We start from the raw sequence: 17,883 nt of genomic DNA, 5'->3' as shown, positions 1-17,883 counted from the left end.
CCCCGAGTCAATAAAGCCCATTTGAATTGATTTGAATTGAGTTGAAAGCAATGAAGGAGAGAGGGGAGTAGATGGAAACTCATGGTGGTGAGGTATTATTTAATTAAAGGTAATGTGTCAGTCTATAAATGATGACATTTAAAAAAATACCCTATTACTAGGCTATTTGAAATCTAAAACAAATTCACTATAAATGTAGGCTAAATCTGCCAATTTTGGATTTAGGCTAGACCACCAAGATATCTTGAATCAGTATTTTTTTCTGCTATGTGTAATATGTGGCTGTCTATGTATTGTATAATGGCACAATCATTATTTTAATTCTGGGTTTTTGTCAGGAAAGCTGCAGAAGGACGAGTAGGCTACAATTCCCCATCGTTCATCAGAGCAATTTTGACGGCCAGCTAGCGAAAAAGTTTGAGAGGGTTTATCTAATGTTCCTTCGGTAGATTTGAGCTCATCTTGCTCTGGCTAGCATTAGTTGTTGATCTTGTTGTTGTTGAAGTGCATAACTGAGGGAGAGAGAGCTTACCTTGTCATTGTTGTTTGATCAATGGGACTGTAAAGTTGCCAAATCTAAAAGGACTCCTGTGGTATTGACATATTTGCAGAAATCCATTCGGGTGAATTTTGTGGCTTTTGGCGAATGCGTTCTAATGATGTAAAGTAGTGCTGTTGCAACTGCCTTTAAACACACAGTCCAGTTCAAAGTGAATGATGGCAGGCCTGAGTGGCAAATGGCTTGTTTTTTATAAAAGCCTACTGTAAATCTGATTGGCTATGGCGCACCGGTCTGGGTAGACTCCGGTACTGGACCAGGCCAATGTTTTTATTGGGTTTTATTTACTGCAGTGTCTATTAAATTGTCCAAACGCACGGCCCCTTTCCCACTCTGTAGCTGCTGTAGAATTGTAGAATTGTCACAAATGCCTTAGAATATATAATTCCCAAACATTCTAAGAATTTATGAAAATGTGAAAAAGACCATATTTAAGCTCTCGCTTGTCAGAAAATGTTTTTCAAAGTATCGTATTCTTCCTGGGGGTGTATATGAACAGATTTGAATAACGTTTCATGCTGCTAAAATGCTGTCAGTTCCGCTTTAAATATTGACGTCACAAATGTGTTATTTGTACAGTTCTTTATTACAAATGTTGTTATTTGTTTCATTTGACTGTGTAAAACCAAGCAGCACTAGTTGTTTCTCTGAGAGGGAGGTGTCTACAGTATATAGCATTTTTGCAAAAAAAACATGATTATTTGTCTCTCTAAAATTAAACCATCAAGTGATACAGTACGTCTGTCATTGAACAACCCCGTGCCACGTTTAGAAAGTGAAAAGCGCACCCATCTCTGATGCATTTTAGCATTTCAATGTTTAACTTCATCAAATGTATGACCCGTACAATATATATAGGGCATATTGGATGCCCATGTCTGTATGTGATCCACCAGGTATCAAACCAGGGAGCGTGACTCTATGGACTGCATTGGGCCATTGAGCTGAGGCCTAGGCATTAGCTTTGGTAGCCAACACAAATCTATCGCGAAGTTATACATCATGCAAGCATGTTTCACCAAACCATCTCCTCCGCACGTACATCTTCACGAAGCTATTGGAGGAGACTGACCAATCAGTGGCTACTCTATAGCTGAAGTTCATATGGACAACCTAAGACAGGTTGCTAATCAGTGACTTAATGCTCACTGGGTCAACAGTCCTGTCACTGTTGAGGTAGGTAGATTGGGTGGGCTATGTACAGATGGGTTATGTACAGCTGCAGCGATTGGTTAGCTGCTCAGATAGCTGATGTTTAAAGTTAGTGAGGGAAATATAAGTCTCCAGCTTCAGTGATGTTTGCAATTTGTTCCATTCATTGGCAGCAGAGAACTGAAAGGAAAGGCGACCAAAGTATGTGTTGGCTTTGGGGATGGCCAATGAAAAATACCTGCTAGAGTGCGTGCTACGAGTGGGTGTTGTTATCGTGACCAGTAAGCTGAGATAAGGCGGAGTTTTACCTCGCATCGACTTATAGATGACCTGGAGCCAGTGGGTCTGGCGACGAATATGTAGCTAGGGCCAGCCAACTAGAGCATACAGGTCGCAGTGGTGGGTGGTATAAGGGGTTTTGGTAACAAAACAGATGGCACTCTGGTAGACTGCATCCAGTTTGCTGAGTAGAGTATTGGAAGCTATTTTGTAAATGACATCGCCGAAGTCGAGGATCGGTAGGATAGTCAGTTTTACGAGGGTATGTTTGGCGGCATGAGTGAAGGAGGCTTTGTTGCGAAACAGGAAGCCGATTCTAGATTTCATTTTGGACTGGAGATGTTTAATATGAGTCTGGAAGGAGAGTTTACAGTCTAGCCAGACACCTAAGTATTTGTAGTTGTCCACATATTCTAAGTTAGAACCGTCTAGAGCAGTGATGCTAGTCGGGCAGGCGGGTGTGGGCAGCGAACGGTTGAAAAGCGTGCATTTGTTTTTTACTAGCGTTTAAAAGCAGTTTTAGACCACGGAAGGAGTGTTGTATGGTATTGAAGCTCATTTGGAGGTTAGTTAACACAGTGTCCAAGGAAGGGCCAGATGTATACAGAATGGTGTCATCTGTGTAGAGGTGGATCAGGGAATAACCCGCAGCAAGAGTGACATTGTTGCTGTATACAGAGAAAAGAGTCTGTCCGAGAATTGAACCCTGCGGTACCCCCATAGACTGCCAGAGGTCCGGACAACAGGCCCTCCGATTTGACACACTGAACTCTGTCTGAGAAGTAGGAAATTACTTTTAAAGTGAGGAAATTACTTTTAAAGAACGACCAGGCATCCTCGACTGACGGGATGAGGTCAATATCCTTCCAGGATACCCAGGCCAGGTTGATTAGAAAGGCCTGCTCACAGAAGTGTTTTAGGGAGCGTTTGACAGTGATGAGGGGTGGTCGTTTGACCGCAGACCCATAGTGGATGCAGGCGATGAGGCTGAGTGTGATCGCTGAGATCCTGATTGAAAACAGCAGAGAGGTGTATTTGGAGGACAAGTTGGTCAGGATAATATCTATGAGCGTGCCCATGTTTACGGATTTAGGGTTGTACCTGGTGGGTTTCTTGATAATTTGTGTGAGATTGAAGGCATCTAGCTTAGATTGTACGACTGCCGGGGTGTTAAGCATATCCCAGTTTAGGTCAACTAACAGAACGAATTGTGAAGATAGATTTGGGGCAATCAATTCACATATGGTGTCCAGGGCACAGCTGGGACCTGAAGGGTTCTATAACAGGCGGCAACAGTGAGAGACTTATTTCTGGAGAGATTCATTTGTAAAATTAGACGCTCTAACTGTTTGGACATAGACCTGGAAAGTATGACAGAACTTTGTAGGCTATCTCTGGAGTAGATTGCAACTCCTCCCCCTTTGTCAGTTCTATCTTGACAGAAAATGTTGTAGTTGGGTATGGAATTCTCCAAATTTTGGGTGACCTTCCTAAGCCATGATTCAGACACGGCAAGGACATCAGGGTTGGCGTGGTGTGCTAAAGCAGTGAGTAAAACAAACTTGGGGAGGAGGCTTCTGATGTTAACATGCATGAAACCAAGGATTTTTCAACAAATGAGAGTGCCTGGGGACACGCAGGGCCTGGGTTAACCTCCACATCACCCGAGGAACAGAGGAGGAGTAGGATGAGGGTACGGCTAAAGGCTATCAAAACTGGTCGTCTAGTGCGTTGGGGACAGAGAATAAAAGGAGCAGATTTCTGGGCGTGGTAGAATAGGTTTAGGGCATAATGTACAGACAGGGGTATGGTGGGGTGCGGGTACAAGGGAGGTAAGCCCAGGCACTGAGTGATGATAAGAGAGGTTGCATCTCCGGGCCCGCTAGTTATGCTGGGTGAAGTCACCGCAATCCGCTGAGACATTAACACAATAGCTATAAACATAGCAAGCTAGCTAGCTTTTTAAGTTAACCACATCACCATGTGAAATAATCAGATTTATAATGAAGAAAACATGACCTGCAAATATTGAGTGTAAAAAACATTATGCCAGTTTGATATGCTGCTTGTGTATTCATTCCCATATCTGTTACAAATAGAACGTCATCCTGTTTTGGTCACGCAGAAAACGCACATGGCTAGCTAGTTGGGTACAGCAGGTTCTACCATTTTTGATAGCCTGTAATCAGTAGTTATTACTTCTAAGTAAAATACATTTTTGGGTCGATTCTTGTTGTTTGGTTTACTGTTTCAATTGTTGTTGAGATTATATTTGGTGATCAATGCAAAATAGTCTACTTTGATGAATAGCCATATAAATCCTATAGGAACCAAGCGACAACACTGCTCCCACGACTGTGGAGGGATACGGCTTGTCTCAATTTTCAGATAGTAAAAACGCACCTTGAATGACAGAGTTTATTACAAGGAGCTACCCCTTTTGTGACATAAAACAACATTCCAACACTCCGAATTTTACGTCTCCATAGAGTTTGGCGTAAGCGTCACTCACTCATTCAAACACACCGCAGGGCCCCTCTCTTTCCCTTTCTCTACAGCTCTGGCTAATAAAGCAGCAAAAACAATTAGCTTTTCTGCTGCTTCCCTCACACAAATCGGACCAAATTAATTAATGCATTTTGGGTCCAGGGCTTTCCCGTGTCCATTTTGGAACGGGACCTCTGACTACCATCACTATCAACTCCTCATCATTCAAAAATATTCAAATTCATAGTGTTTAGAGAGTGATTAGAAGGACATAAAGCACTGAGTACCTGGCCATAGGAAAGGGCCGTTAGCAAGTCAGGTAGGCTACCAATCAATAGCATGCATTTGCGCAGCTTTGGATGGGATTACCGTGACCTACAATCAAATGAAATTTGACTGCGGTCATGACTCCTGACTGCTGGTGTGGCAGTAATACGTTCATCACGATAGCCCTACACCCGTAACCCAGGGATCACCAGAGGCCGTCATATGTTGAACCAAGTCATGCCCTCAGTGACTATCAACCTATCAGAGGAGTTTCGTTTTTTTTTCTTCATTGGGGAAAGTAGTTGTTATGAAGTCTCAGTATCTCTTTTACATTGGGAATACCACATACTAAATCCTAATCTCAAGTATGGACACAATGTGAGTTGGTGTTAGTGCCCCAGCTGTGCCATGGCACTAGGACTGTAGTAGCCTCCATTTCCCTAATGCACTGGACTCTTCTGGCATACTGAAGAGTGTTTTACAGATTTACACCTACTCCTCTAACAGGGTATCAGGGGCATTCACACCACGATGGTAGCCAGATAATACCCTGCTGTCTGTATTATCCAATTACTTTGTGTTGCAGGATGTATTTTTACATTGATTTTTGAAGCAGATGTAAAAATAAAATAAAAACAACGAAAATGTGAGCAATGTACCTAAAGGGGTTATGTGATAACCATTCATTCTATCTGATACTTACCTAAGCACACGGAAGACAACACAATACCTGGTATCAAACAGTGCATGATGAAACTGAAAAGAAACAAAAGTTACAATTCATATAAAAAGAAACCAAAGACAACAGGTAAAAAACAGACTGTGAAACAAAGTGCTCTGAGAAGAAGAACGTACGGATGGTCAACGTATATGTTTTAGATCGATCAAAAGGCTTCCTGGATTGAATCCGAAAATGTCTTTGAAAGATGTACTTTAGCAGGAGCTTTTGGGTAGAAAGAGACAGCCCGGCTGAGGACTGCAGCAGAGGTCAGCTCCGACTGTTTAAGACAATGATGGGCCACTCAGGGAGAACTGACATGACTTCAGCAAGGACATAATACACCCTCCCTTTTCCAGCCCCCACGGTAATGTAGTCGGGCCTGAGAAATCGTTGGGAGCCAGCTATATGATATGCCTGATGCGTCTATTTCAGATTAGAGGGTTCTTTTACTAGCTTTCTACCTCAGCCAATCCAAAGTCGGTCCCCCTGTCCAATACCCCTGATAGGCAAAAAGGCTGGCTGGACAAAAACCCGGATGGACCAGAAAGAGGAGTCATACCGGCAGGGCAGATAGCAATGCCCCGTTCCCGAAATATCTACTGTCGGTGATCCAATGACCCCGAGTTCACAGTGAAATTTGGGGTCAGGTATCAAATTTAAGGGTAATGCAGGCCGTGTTTCACAGTCTCCTACAAATTCTACTGGTGACGATTTTAAAGTGGATATAAAAGTCTGGTGTCTTCCACTCTAGAGTTACACTCCAAAGAAGTGAGCCACACAGTAATATGAAACACTACATTTAACATAGCTGGTCTAATGGCATTGCATGGACCATCTGTTGCAAACAAACAGCAAAAGCTGCGAGGGAAAGGCCAATATTGAATAAAGCTTAGTCTTATCACCTTACGTCCTAAATTAGACATCTCAAATTACTTAAGTATTGTCAGAAAACGTTGTGTACCTTTGAGCATAGAAACAAAGCTTTTTTATTGAAATGCCATTTTTCTAAATGTAAGTGGTAAGCATTTGCGTTTAATTGCAATGGTTTCATGATTGCAGTCGTGCATACGTTATTGTAACACTGCCAATTGATGTTTTTCCATTTCAGATCAGGTCATGCAAATACTTATTTAGGAATCAACTGAGGATCAACAATGATTTCCCTACAGTCTTATCAACTCTTCTGATGTGTGTGTATTGTGTGTTTCTTTCTTTTCAGTGAAGCCGGAGGGCGAGGGTGAGTAACCTTTGGTGGCGACCTTTGAGTGCATTACAGTGGCATAGTTAGACATGATAATGACTGACATTTTTCCATGTCTTCATGTCCACTGGTCATGTCAGAGGGTAAGTTACAGGAGGGTAGGTTACAGGAACTACTGTAAAACAAAGCCATGTCTGCATCTGTTATTATTGTGCATATGAAGGGGCTGAATGGCAAAGTGGACTGATGTAACTAAAACATGTAACTAAACCATCTGTACCATGATAATGTAATATCATTGTACCCATTGTCTTACTTTCATGCAATTGCAACACCCATATAAAGATGTGAGCATATTGTCATGGTTTTGACCAGTACTGATGACTGGTTATATATTGTCCACTTCTTCTTATCTAACCATTTTTTTGTTTGCCTTCTCAGGAGAAGCACCAGCAGAAGGTAAGGTGATGATTTCTAGTACAGTACCCCAGTTCAGTGTCAATAAAGCCACCTTTCTATGGTCTTCACACAGTTGTTTAGAATGCAACACTTTTGAACACTTAGCGTAACACTGAAAATGTGATTCTAAAACGATCGGTTGTCACTAATCCCAATGCCGCTAATAGAACATGTAGTCACAATTCAATCAGCTGGCACACATAATCAAACCAAAATATCCCCCAAATCGACTGAAATATGTAGAGACTCGGTCTCTGAATTTACAAATGAAAGTGCAATAATGATGTCTCTGTTTTAGTCTATAGCAAAAAATGTATTTTATCCTGGTGGAACCAACCAGATCGCTACATTCCTCTGATTAGTCGAAGGTGATCCAATCGCTGACAAGTTAGTTTTGAATAATTCCCATTATTAGGCATAAGCTCAAACAGTTTCAATGTGGAGGAATGCCAGACTGGTCCGCGCAGTGAAAAAGAATCCTGAACACCGCGATCAGGCTGGTTCCACCCAGCTAAATGTCTTTGTCCTCCAAATAAAATTAATATTCAATTCACTTCAGTCCCAGAATCCAGCAATGCATTAAAAAAAGTGGCTAAAATCGAAATTAATCCAGGCGCAAGAAATGTATAAAGGAAATAGGATAAGAAATCAACTTCCCAGTTCAGTTGTTAGTCTGTGTGACACGTCTAATATCCATGCTGTGGTCCTTCTGTAAATAATGATCATTTTTCCTCAGTTGAAGAAAAACCAGCAGAAGATGGTAAGGGACACGTATGTTTTATTGTATTGAGTGTTCAGTGTTGATAGGTTTGGTTGTACGTGCAGTATTTCCTCCAAGAAACAAACTGCAGACACAGAGTGACCGGTCAACTGAATGAGCAAAATCAAAGAGAAACATTTATTAACGCATAAAATAGAATTACTGTGGGCTACTGTACGGACATTACATCAATGTTTTTATTACTTGCTAAAACACAAAGACATTAACAGAATTTGGCTAAATGATTATAAAAGACTTACTGTGCTGCAGTGTACTTTATGCAGTGTACTGTACTGTACTGTACTGTAAAATATGCTATCATATGCACTTTCATGTCTGATGTAGTCCTGTTTGATTATGTATCGTTTGCACTCTTGCGGTCTTCCTCTGTTCATTCGTTTTTGTTTTGGTTCTATCTGTATCATTATGTGATTTTGTCTTTTTCGTCTTGTTTTTGAATTTTTCTACTTGTTTGATCTTAATGCATTTTAATTGAACGAACCTGTACAGATGTAGGCAAGGTGTCCCAAAGTACATGAGTTAATTTGCTTAGTAAAGAAGATGTGGAAATGCATGTACTCCGTCAGCTGTGTGTTGGTTTGTTTATGGTTGCATTACAATCTGATTGGAAAGCTGTGTCTATGTACACACGTGTTTGATGTGTGTTTGTGTGCGCATACTATCCGCGAGTGGCATGTGTGCTAGGTGGGTTTGACTGCTGTATTTCTTAGGTATACAAAGTATATTGAAAGCAGGTGCTTCCGCACAGAGTGAGTTCATTAAGTCAAACACCAGATCTCAGCCCAATTGAACACGCCAGGCACATGTACATATGTACACCTGTACATATGCATGCATGTCTGTATGTATGTATGTACAGTCTTGTCGGAAATGGACTCCATTGAAAAAGATGAGCAACTGTATGAAATAAATCATTTAAATACTGAGCTATGTTGCATGCTCAAACAAATGGGGAAATAATATTTTATACAATTTCTCAAAGAATTAAATAAGTCATATTTTTTCTCTCAAATAGGTAGGGATCAAAATGATTGACACCCCTAAAGATTCTTGTAAAGAAAGTAGTCAAAAGTTTAGTATTTGGTCCCACATTCCTACTGTATGACTCTACAAACTTGTTGGATTTGTTTGCATTTATTTTTGTTTGTGCCCAACAGAAATTAATAGTAAATAATGTATTGCGTCATTTTGGAGTCATTTTTACTGTAAATAAGAATAGAATATGCTTCTAAACCACAGGAGGCTGCTGAGGGGAGGACGGCTCATAATAATGGCATCAAAGACATGGAAATCATGTGTTTGATGTATTTGATACCATTCCACCTATTCCGCTCCAGTCATTACCACGAGCCTGTCCTCCCCAATTAAGGTGCCACCAGCCTCCTGTGTTCTAAAGACTTTGACATTCATGTGGATGCCACCATGATGATGGATAATCCTGAATCAATCACGAATAATGATGAGTGAGAAAGTTACAGAGGGTCAAATATCCTGCCCCCGAAGCATGCTAACCTCGCCTGTTATTGGTAGTGGTGAGATATTAGCATATCTTGGGGGCACTTGTATTAGTATACTGTACAAGATATGTATGTACGTAGGTGCGTACGTATGTGCCTGCATACAGGCTGTGTTCAGGTCATGGTAAACCTATAATACTCATAATATGATATCTTGCAAAGTAAAACAAAACAACAACACTTTTAGCTGATGCAAAACCAACAGAACTATGTATGTAAGTATGCGGTATGTGTATCGTATGGACACAATGTACTGTATGTGTTTGCATGCATGTACTGCACTGTGCAGTATACATGTTCCTCAGTGTGTTAACAGTTGATATTTAAAATTATTAGATTAAATATCTGTATTTTTTAAATAATTCCTCAGACTCTGGCATGTGTGGAACTACGTCATTCTCAAATTTTGGTGGTGCAATAACCCTGTTTCAGTCCCTCAAGGAAGTCCAGTGTTTGCACTAGAGTTGGTTCTGCGTTAGAATGTGTCTATTTTACAATTTTCAAGTTAAAATGCTTCCTTTTTCTCAGATGAGGCACTGCCTGAAGGAGAGGAGGGTAAGATAAGTTTTGTTGGACTGTCTAAACTAGCAGAGGATGCCTTTGTACTGTATGACTGAGAACACAACCTATGTGTCAACTGTCAACAGCAGACCTGGGTCAAATACATGTACAGTTGAAGTCGGAAGTTTACATACACCTTAGCCAAAAACATTTAAACTCAGTTTTTCACAATTCCTGACATTTAATCCTAGTAAAAATTCCCTGTTTTAGGTCAGTTAGGATCACCACTCTCCTGTTATTCTGAAATGTCAATTGTTCACTTTGAACAATTCCTGGAAGTAGCGCAAGGATTCAGTGATCAGATTTTCTTGCACTTTTCGATGAAACGCACGTTCTGTTATAGTCACAACCGTGATTTAACCAGTTTTATAAACGTCTGAGTGTTTTCTATCCACACATACTAATCATATGCATATACTATATTCCTGGCCTGAGTAGCAGGGCGCTGAAATGTTGCGCGATTTTTAACAGAATGTTCGAAAAAGTAGAGGGTCGACTGAAGAGGTTCTTGGGTCAAACGTTTTGGGTAGCCTTCCACAAGCTTCCCACAATAAGTTGGGTGAATTTTGGCCCATTCCTCCTGACAGAGCTGATGTAACTGAGTCAGGTTTGTGGGCCTCCTTGCTCGCACACGCTATTTCAGTTCTGCCCACAAATTTTCTATAGGATTGAGGTCAGGGCTTTGTGATGGCCACTCCAATACCTTGACTTTGTTGTCCTTTGGAAGTATGCTTGGGGTCATTGTCCATTTGGAAGACCCATTTGCGACCAATCTTTAACTTCCTGACTGATGTCTTGAGATGTTCCTTTAATATATCCACATAATTTTCCCTACCTCATGATGCCATCTATTTTGTGAAGTGCACCAGTCCCTCCTGCAGCAAAGCACCCCCACAACATGATGCTGCCACCCCCGTGCTTCACGGTTGGGATGTGTTCTTCGGCTTGCAAGCCTCCCCCTTTTCCTCCAAACATAACGATGTTCATTATGGCCAAACAGTTCTATTTTTGTTTCATCAGACCAGAGGACATTTCTCCAAAAAGTACGATCTTTGTCCCCATGTGCAGTTGCAAACAGTAGTCTGGCTTTTTTATGGTGGTTTTGGAGCAGTGGCTTCTCCCTTGCTGAACGGCCTTTCAGGTTATGTCGATATAGGACTCGTTTTACTGTGGATGTAGATACTTTTGTACCCGTTTCCTCCAGCATCTTCACAAGGTCATTTGCCTTTCTTCTGGGATTGATTTGCACTTTTTGCACCAAGGTACGTTCATCTCTAGGAGACAGAACGCGTCTCCTTCCTGAGCGGAATGATGGCTGCATGGTCCCATGGTGTTCATATTTGTGTTCTACTGTTTATACAGATGAACGTGGTACCTTCAGGTGTTAGGAAACCTCCAATTGACTCAAATTATGTCAATTAGCCTATCAGAAGCTTCTAAATCCATGACATCATTTTCTGGAATTTTCCAAGCTGTTTAAAGGCACAGTCAATTTAGCATATGTAAACTTCTGGCCCACTGGAATTGTGATACAGTGAATTATAAGTTAAATAATATGTCTGTAAACAATTGTTGGAAGAATTACTTGTGTCATGTGTAACAGTTTAACTTTAGTCCGTCCCCTCGCCGGGCTCGAACCAGGGACCCTTTGCACACAGTCAACAGTCACCCACAAAGCATCGTTACCCATCGCTCCACAAAAGCCACGGCCCTTGCAGAGCAAGGGGAACAACTACTTCAGGTCTCAGAGCGAGTGACATCGGTTACACATGCACAAATTAGATGTCCTAACCAACTTGCCAAATCTATAGTTTGTTAACAATACATTTGTGGAGTGGCTGAAAAATAAGTTTTAATGACTCCAACCTAAGTGTATGTAAACTTCCGACTTCAACTGTCGTTCAAACACTGTTCTGCGCTTGATTTAGCTTGCCCAGTACAATTAAACGAATTAAAAAGCTGCAAAACTGCTAAATATAATAGCCCACCTCAAATGCTGTCAAGTATTTGACCTATGTATTTGAGTCATGTATTTGAACCTAGTCTGGTCTATTTAAGCAAGGCCCGGGCAGTGTGGTACATTGTGAATATACCACGGCTAAGGGTTGTACGTAGTCACGAAAGTGACAAATATGTAATTTTGCTGAACTATCGCTTCAAAATTACATATTTATATATTTGTTTCCTTACTTTAAAAGCAGTCTTTGGACAAGGAGAGACTGCAAATAAGGAAATAAATATATGCATATCTAAATATATAAAGTACATTCCTTTAATGGGGATAGCAGAAGAAACAATGATGTACTTGTATATTTTGTGTAATATATGAATGTTTGGATGTACAGTATGTGGAATTTTGTACCATGCACAACATGTATGGGCCTGTACGTGTTGATTGCCTGAGTAATGCCGTACAATGTATGTGTGTATGTATGTGGAGTTAATTGTAGTTATTTTAATATATTCTATAATGGTTTTGTTTGGTCTTGGACATGGCGACACCATATTATTGTCTTTGATGGTGCATGATTGCAGCGCAATTATTGTTTATAATGAAATTGTCTGGTTACTGTAGTTGAAAGTGAAAAGTAAACACAGTACCTTGTATTTCCAGGAAAGGGAGAATGAAAATGTTGTCATTTTCTTCTCTTTCCCAAGGAACTATGACCAATGTTCATTATAATTGGCAAAATTGGCAAAATTGTATAATTCGATTTTTGAAAATACTTACCTTATACAGATTATGTACTGGAAGTATTTATTTGGAAATGCAGTACCAGACAAAAGTTTGGACACATCTACATGTACTCATTCATGGGTTTTTCTTTCTTTTTTTCTATTTTCTACATTGTAGAATAATAGTGAAGACATCAAAACTATGAAATAACACATATGTAATCATGTAGTAACCAAAAAAGTGTTTTAAAAAATCTAAATATATGTTATATTTTTGATTCTTCAAAGTAGCCAGCCTTTGCCTTGATGATAGCTATGCGCACTCTTGGTATTCTCTCAACCAGCTTCACCGGGAATGCTTTTCCGGGAATGAAGTTCCCACGTATTCTGAGAACTTGTTTGATGCTTTTCCTTCACTCTGCAGTCCAACTCATCCCAAACCATCTCAATTGGGTTGAGGTCGGGTGATTGTGGAGGCCAGGTCATCTGATGCAGCACTCCATCACTCTCCTCTTTGGCCAAGTAGCCCTTAAACAGCCTGGAGGTGTGTTGGGCCATTGTCCTGTCGAAAAACAAATGATAGTCCCACTAAGCGCAAACCAGATGGGATGGCATATCGTTGCAGAATGCTGTGGTAGCCATGCTGGTTAAGTGTGCCTTGATTTCTAAATGTGTCTGTTTCTTAATCTCTGTGAAGCATTTACTTGGGCTGCGATTTCTGAGGCTGGTAACTCTAATGAAATTATGCTCTGCAACAGAGGTAACTCTGTGTCTTCCTGTCCTGTGGTGGTCCTCATGAGAGCCAGTTTCATCATAGCGCGTGATGGTTTTTGCAACTGCACTTGAAAACTGACTTTCATGTCTTAAAGTAATGATGGACTGTCATTTCTCTTTTCTTATTTGAGCTGTTCTTGCCATAATATGGACTCGGTCTTTTACCAAATTGGGCTATTGTCTGTATAGCACCCCTACCTTGTCACAACACAACTGATTGGTTCAAACGCATTAAGAAGGAAATTAACTTTTATCAAGGCACACCAGTTACTTGAAATGCTTTCCAGATGACTACCTCATGAAGCTGGTTTAGAGAATGCCAATAGTGTGCAAAGCTTGTCATCAAGGCAAATGGTGGCTACTTTGAAGAATCTCAAATATAAAATATAATTTGAATTGTTTTAACACTTTTTTGGTTACTAAATGATTCCATATGTGTTATTTCATAGTTTTGATGTCTTCACTATTATTTTACATCCTAAAAAAAAGGTCAAAATAAAGAAAAACCCTGGAATGAGTAGATGTGTCCAAACTTTTGACTGATACTGTATATATTTGGAATATAGCTGCGAGCAGCAGTGAACAGTGTTCACAGGATGAAAGAAAGGACACAAAATCAGTTTCGATAACAAAGCAACCACTATCATGTAGGAGCTAATGTTTAGCTAACCTTTAGGTGTAGTCAGTGAAAGCATTACCATGTTTATCTCTCAATACCACAAGGAATTGTTCAAATAATTACTTAATGTGTTGAGTTTATGTACCAATTCTGGGGTCAATTGTTTTTTGTTACGATTTGTTCAATATTTTTAGCGTTAGCGTATTGGTATATTGCAGTCATCTTTGAATTCTGGGACTTTATTTTGTCAATCTGATTGTGTAAATTGATTCAATCTCAGTCGGTACTCTCCACATTAGCATTCCCAAATAGTTCAATACACTCTCACAGCTGTAATACGCAGACTGCAAGAGGTTGCAAGACTGCAAGAGGCAGGACTTCCTGTTGAAAACTTTCCCTCATAAAATATCCACTTTTCACTATGTTCTGACCACATAATGTGGAGTTATTGTCATTTTATGTCAATAACTTAGCCGTCTTTTGAACAAACATAAGTTTAGACATGTACTATGTCCCTACATTCCACATTTGCTGTGATTTGGTCCTGGTTCATGAGAAGAAGATTCTTTAAAGTATTTGCTAGCATATTTTTTATATTGGCTAATATGCATCTACTGGTAAAAGTGTGGCCATCTTTGAATGAATGCAACAACGTTATTTTCTCAAACTCTTTTGGGACTATTATAATGAGTCCCAAGACCACATTTTGAGTGAATCTCACTTAGTCCATGAATATTTTTTGGGGGGATTGTTTTAAACATTAGTGTTGCGTCGTCCAAAAGGTGAATTAAGATATTAATGCCAAACTTAACATGTTCCATCATAGTAATGTCTTTGATGACCCTAAAAGTTTCAAGTAGATAGGCCCTTGTGCAGTGGATATACAAAGTATTTAAATGGACACCAATCCCTTATCTTTTCTCAAATTAAATGAAGATATGTACCATGGGCCTACATACAGAATTTGGTGTTAGTTGTTTAGTTTTTTTTAAAGCATTTCAAACATTTTCAAGATGGAGGAAAATCTGTCCTAACAGATCTTATGGGTCCTTGAGCCAAAATTGTTTAGCATGAGGGAAGAAGCCTACATACAAAGTTTCAAGTTTCTAGGTCAAACAGGGCGACGTATTTGAGGATTTAAGTGAGACTGCTGAAAACGGCGCCCCTATTGGTCAATCATTGACATTCTATATGACCAAGTTACTCATTGCCTCTAGTTCCTGTGTTCCAAAAGAGAGAACAAGTTCCCAGTCTATGCTTGAGGTATTTGACCATGTCAAGGAAGAAAATGTAATCCAGCTTCGCTGGGAACCCCTAAATGTATATTTGGAAAGACATATTGATGATTTAATCATTACAATGTGTAATTATCAGAGGCACCTGCTGAGGCAGCTCCACCCCCAAGTGAAAATGTAAATGTGGAAGGTGGTTTACATTATCTGTCTCCTCTGTATAGTCTTTGATGTTAAGTCACCTATTTGAGAGGTGAGAGGTCTTGGAGAGGTCCTGAACCAGTTCCCGACTGACATTTTGGTGTACAAAGCGCTGTGTCAACGTCGTAGTGTCCCGTTCCTTATTGTGCCAGAAAATCCCATTTGTCTGCTCTCCGCTACCACTCTCTGAGCGGAGCTGCATTAAAATGTCAGGTTCCAGACCCCACATTTGTATAGGGAGTGACACATCACATTTTCTGGCCTACCCGGACAAATAATCGATTTGCTCTCCTTCTGAGCAACGGAGCCCAGCCTGGGAGACGGTATAATGAAAGGGGGACAGTCAAGCGAATCCAAATTGTGGTTTCATCACACTGTGGTCTTCCCAGACGGATTTAGAGCTCTCAACATGAACAATACTAAATCATTTCATAGAATCCTAGAACAAGACCACATACTCTTGGCCACAGACAGATTCCTTCACTTCTGCTTAAAGCCGACGTTGTAACGGCGTCTCTGCGCTGCTCAATGGACGTTTCCCGAAGAAAAGTGTCTGTCGTCAGTTACGTAATTGTGTCAATATTGTACTGTAACTGATGATCATATTTATTTTTGCCGTTAAAATACAGGTGAAATATTACACTAAGTCGTTTATCATTTGATTTGTTACTATATTTAGAAAGCATTTCAGTCATTTCAAGCAATATTGCCTCACTTTTGTTGAATGGAACAAACAATATATTATTTTCATAGTATTTAGCTACAGTATGTACTTGAGCTTGTGTCCTCAATTGTGAGTACAATTTATAACAATTTAAATCTAAAACTATGCAACATTAGCAGTTCTTGTTTGTGGCCATCTCATGTAAAATAATTATGTTTGGCAATGTCTTTTTAGGCGTAAATCTCCATTTTGCACCTATCATTCAAGCAGGAAGAGTGTTTATAATTTTCTAATACCAAAACTATATTGATTCAGAAACGTCTAAAGCCTCAATGTAATGTAAAGCTATGGCCATGAGTATCAAGTTGCATCCTGTCTATTTGGCCTACTTACCAATGGCTGTAAAGAAAACCAGACACAAGGCTGTACTACTGTGGTCAAACATGTGTTTTTCAACACAACTTTTTAAGGGGTTATCTGGTAATACTTTTTAAGCATTTATTCGTTCTTGTGCTTTACAAATGAACACTAAATGGTATACTTATGCTTCTGAATTATAATTCTTATAAATGCTTATACATGTTTACGATGAATCAGTGTTGTAGTAGCTTACCCGCGACTACATATTGATTGTGTTTTTTACTCGGCTTTGACTCGGACAATAAGGACTTCATTTCTTCCCATTTCTTCCCGAGAATAGCCGAGACCAGCAAATGAAACAAATCACTGTTTAGCTCCCATTTATCATTATTAACAGCTCCCAAGGGGACACCAGGGAAGTTGTAACATATTTTGTATTTCTATACCTGTTTGGGGTCTGTGAGAGGGGTTTGTGCGTGTATGTTTTTAAAAGTTTTTTTTTTTACATAATAGTATAGTTTAACAGTGTGTGGTTCGAGCCCTGAATGCAGATTGACTAAAAGCTGTGGTATATCAGACCATGTACCACGGGAATGACAAATCATATTTTTACTGCTCTAATTACATCAGTAACCAGTTTATAATAGCAATATGGCACCTCAGGGGTTTGTGGTATATAGCCAATATACCACGGCTAAGGGCTGTATCCAGGCACTCCGTGTTTTGTTGTGCATAAGAACAGCTCTTAGCCGTGACATATTTTCCATCTACCACACCCCCTCGGCCTTATTACTTAAATATTAACCTTGTTTGAATCGTGGATGCTGATTGGCTAAAACAGACTATGTACCATGGGTACGACACAAAACACTTGAATACTGCTTTATTGAAGTTTCACTATGCATACCAAGGCAAATGATATCAGAAAAGCAATAAGGCTTGTATTAACACATTTCCCCTTGCTTCTAGCCTAGCAGTTGATCTGCAACAATGGGGGTTTGTATAAACCTTGCTGTCAGCAATGCCATGTAGAAATGCGATCTCCCCCTGCATCTTACCATAGAGAGGGAATGATGTCCTGATGAACCAGCAACTTTTCTGACCAGACCCAGGCGAAATAATGCATCAGCATCATTATAATGGACAAACAAAAAGGGAAGCTGCTTTTTGCTGTCATTTCAGCTGCAGAGGCAACTAGCAGGTTGATGGCTAGCTAGCAAGTGACGAGAAGGTTAGCCCACAGATGAAAGGTTAGCCTGCCTGCATAGCAACATCGATTTGATTGCAACCAGATTTTCATCCCACACGATGTCCTCCGGTGGAAGGGTGAAATAGTATGAATTTACCTTTCCAAAATCAAGTTTGTAATGAAA

At 40.1% G+C, this 17,883-nt stretch overlaps 1 protein-coding gene across 8 annotated transcripts in view; it reads left to right on the top strand.

Annotated features, from left to right (window-relative positions):
• The window catches only part of LOC124048389 (myosin-binding protein C, fast-type-like), a 50,349-nt gene that overhangs the window by 13,653 nt on the left and 18,813 nt on the right, over positions 1-17,883 (top strand). The window contains exons 2-6 of one of the 8 annotated variants that reach the window (XM_046369120.1): positions 6,685-6,702; positions 6,807-6,809; positions 7,108-7,125; positions 7,862-7,885; positions 9,952-9,978. In XM_046369120.1, the coding sequence (XP_046225076.1) occupies positions 6,685-6,702; positions 6,807-6,809; positions 7,108-7,125; positions 7,862-7,885; positions 9,952-9,978 (90 nt within the window). The remainder of the gene's footprint in view (positions 1-6,684; positions 6,703-6,806; positions 6,810-7,107; positions 7,126-7,861; positions 7,886-9,951; positions 9,979-17,883) is intronic. The other 7 variants (XM_046369121.1, XM_046369122.1, XM_046369124.1 and 4 more) reach the window with 7 other exon arrangements.

This window comes from Oncorhynchus gorbuscha, linkage group LG11 (genome assembly GCF_021184085.1).
Source record: "Oncorhynchus gorbuscha isolate QuinsamMale2020 ecotype Even-year linkage group LG11, OgorEven_v1.0, whole genome shotgun sequence".
Taxonomy (NCBI): Eukaryota; Metazoa; Chordata; class Actinopteri; order Salmoniformes; family Salmonidae; genus Oncorhynchus; species Oncorhynchus gorbuscha.
The sequence above is the reverse complement of the archived record's forward strand: the minus strand, read 5'-3'. Positions and strand labels throughout refer to the sequence as shown.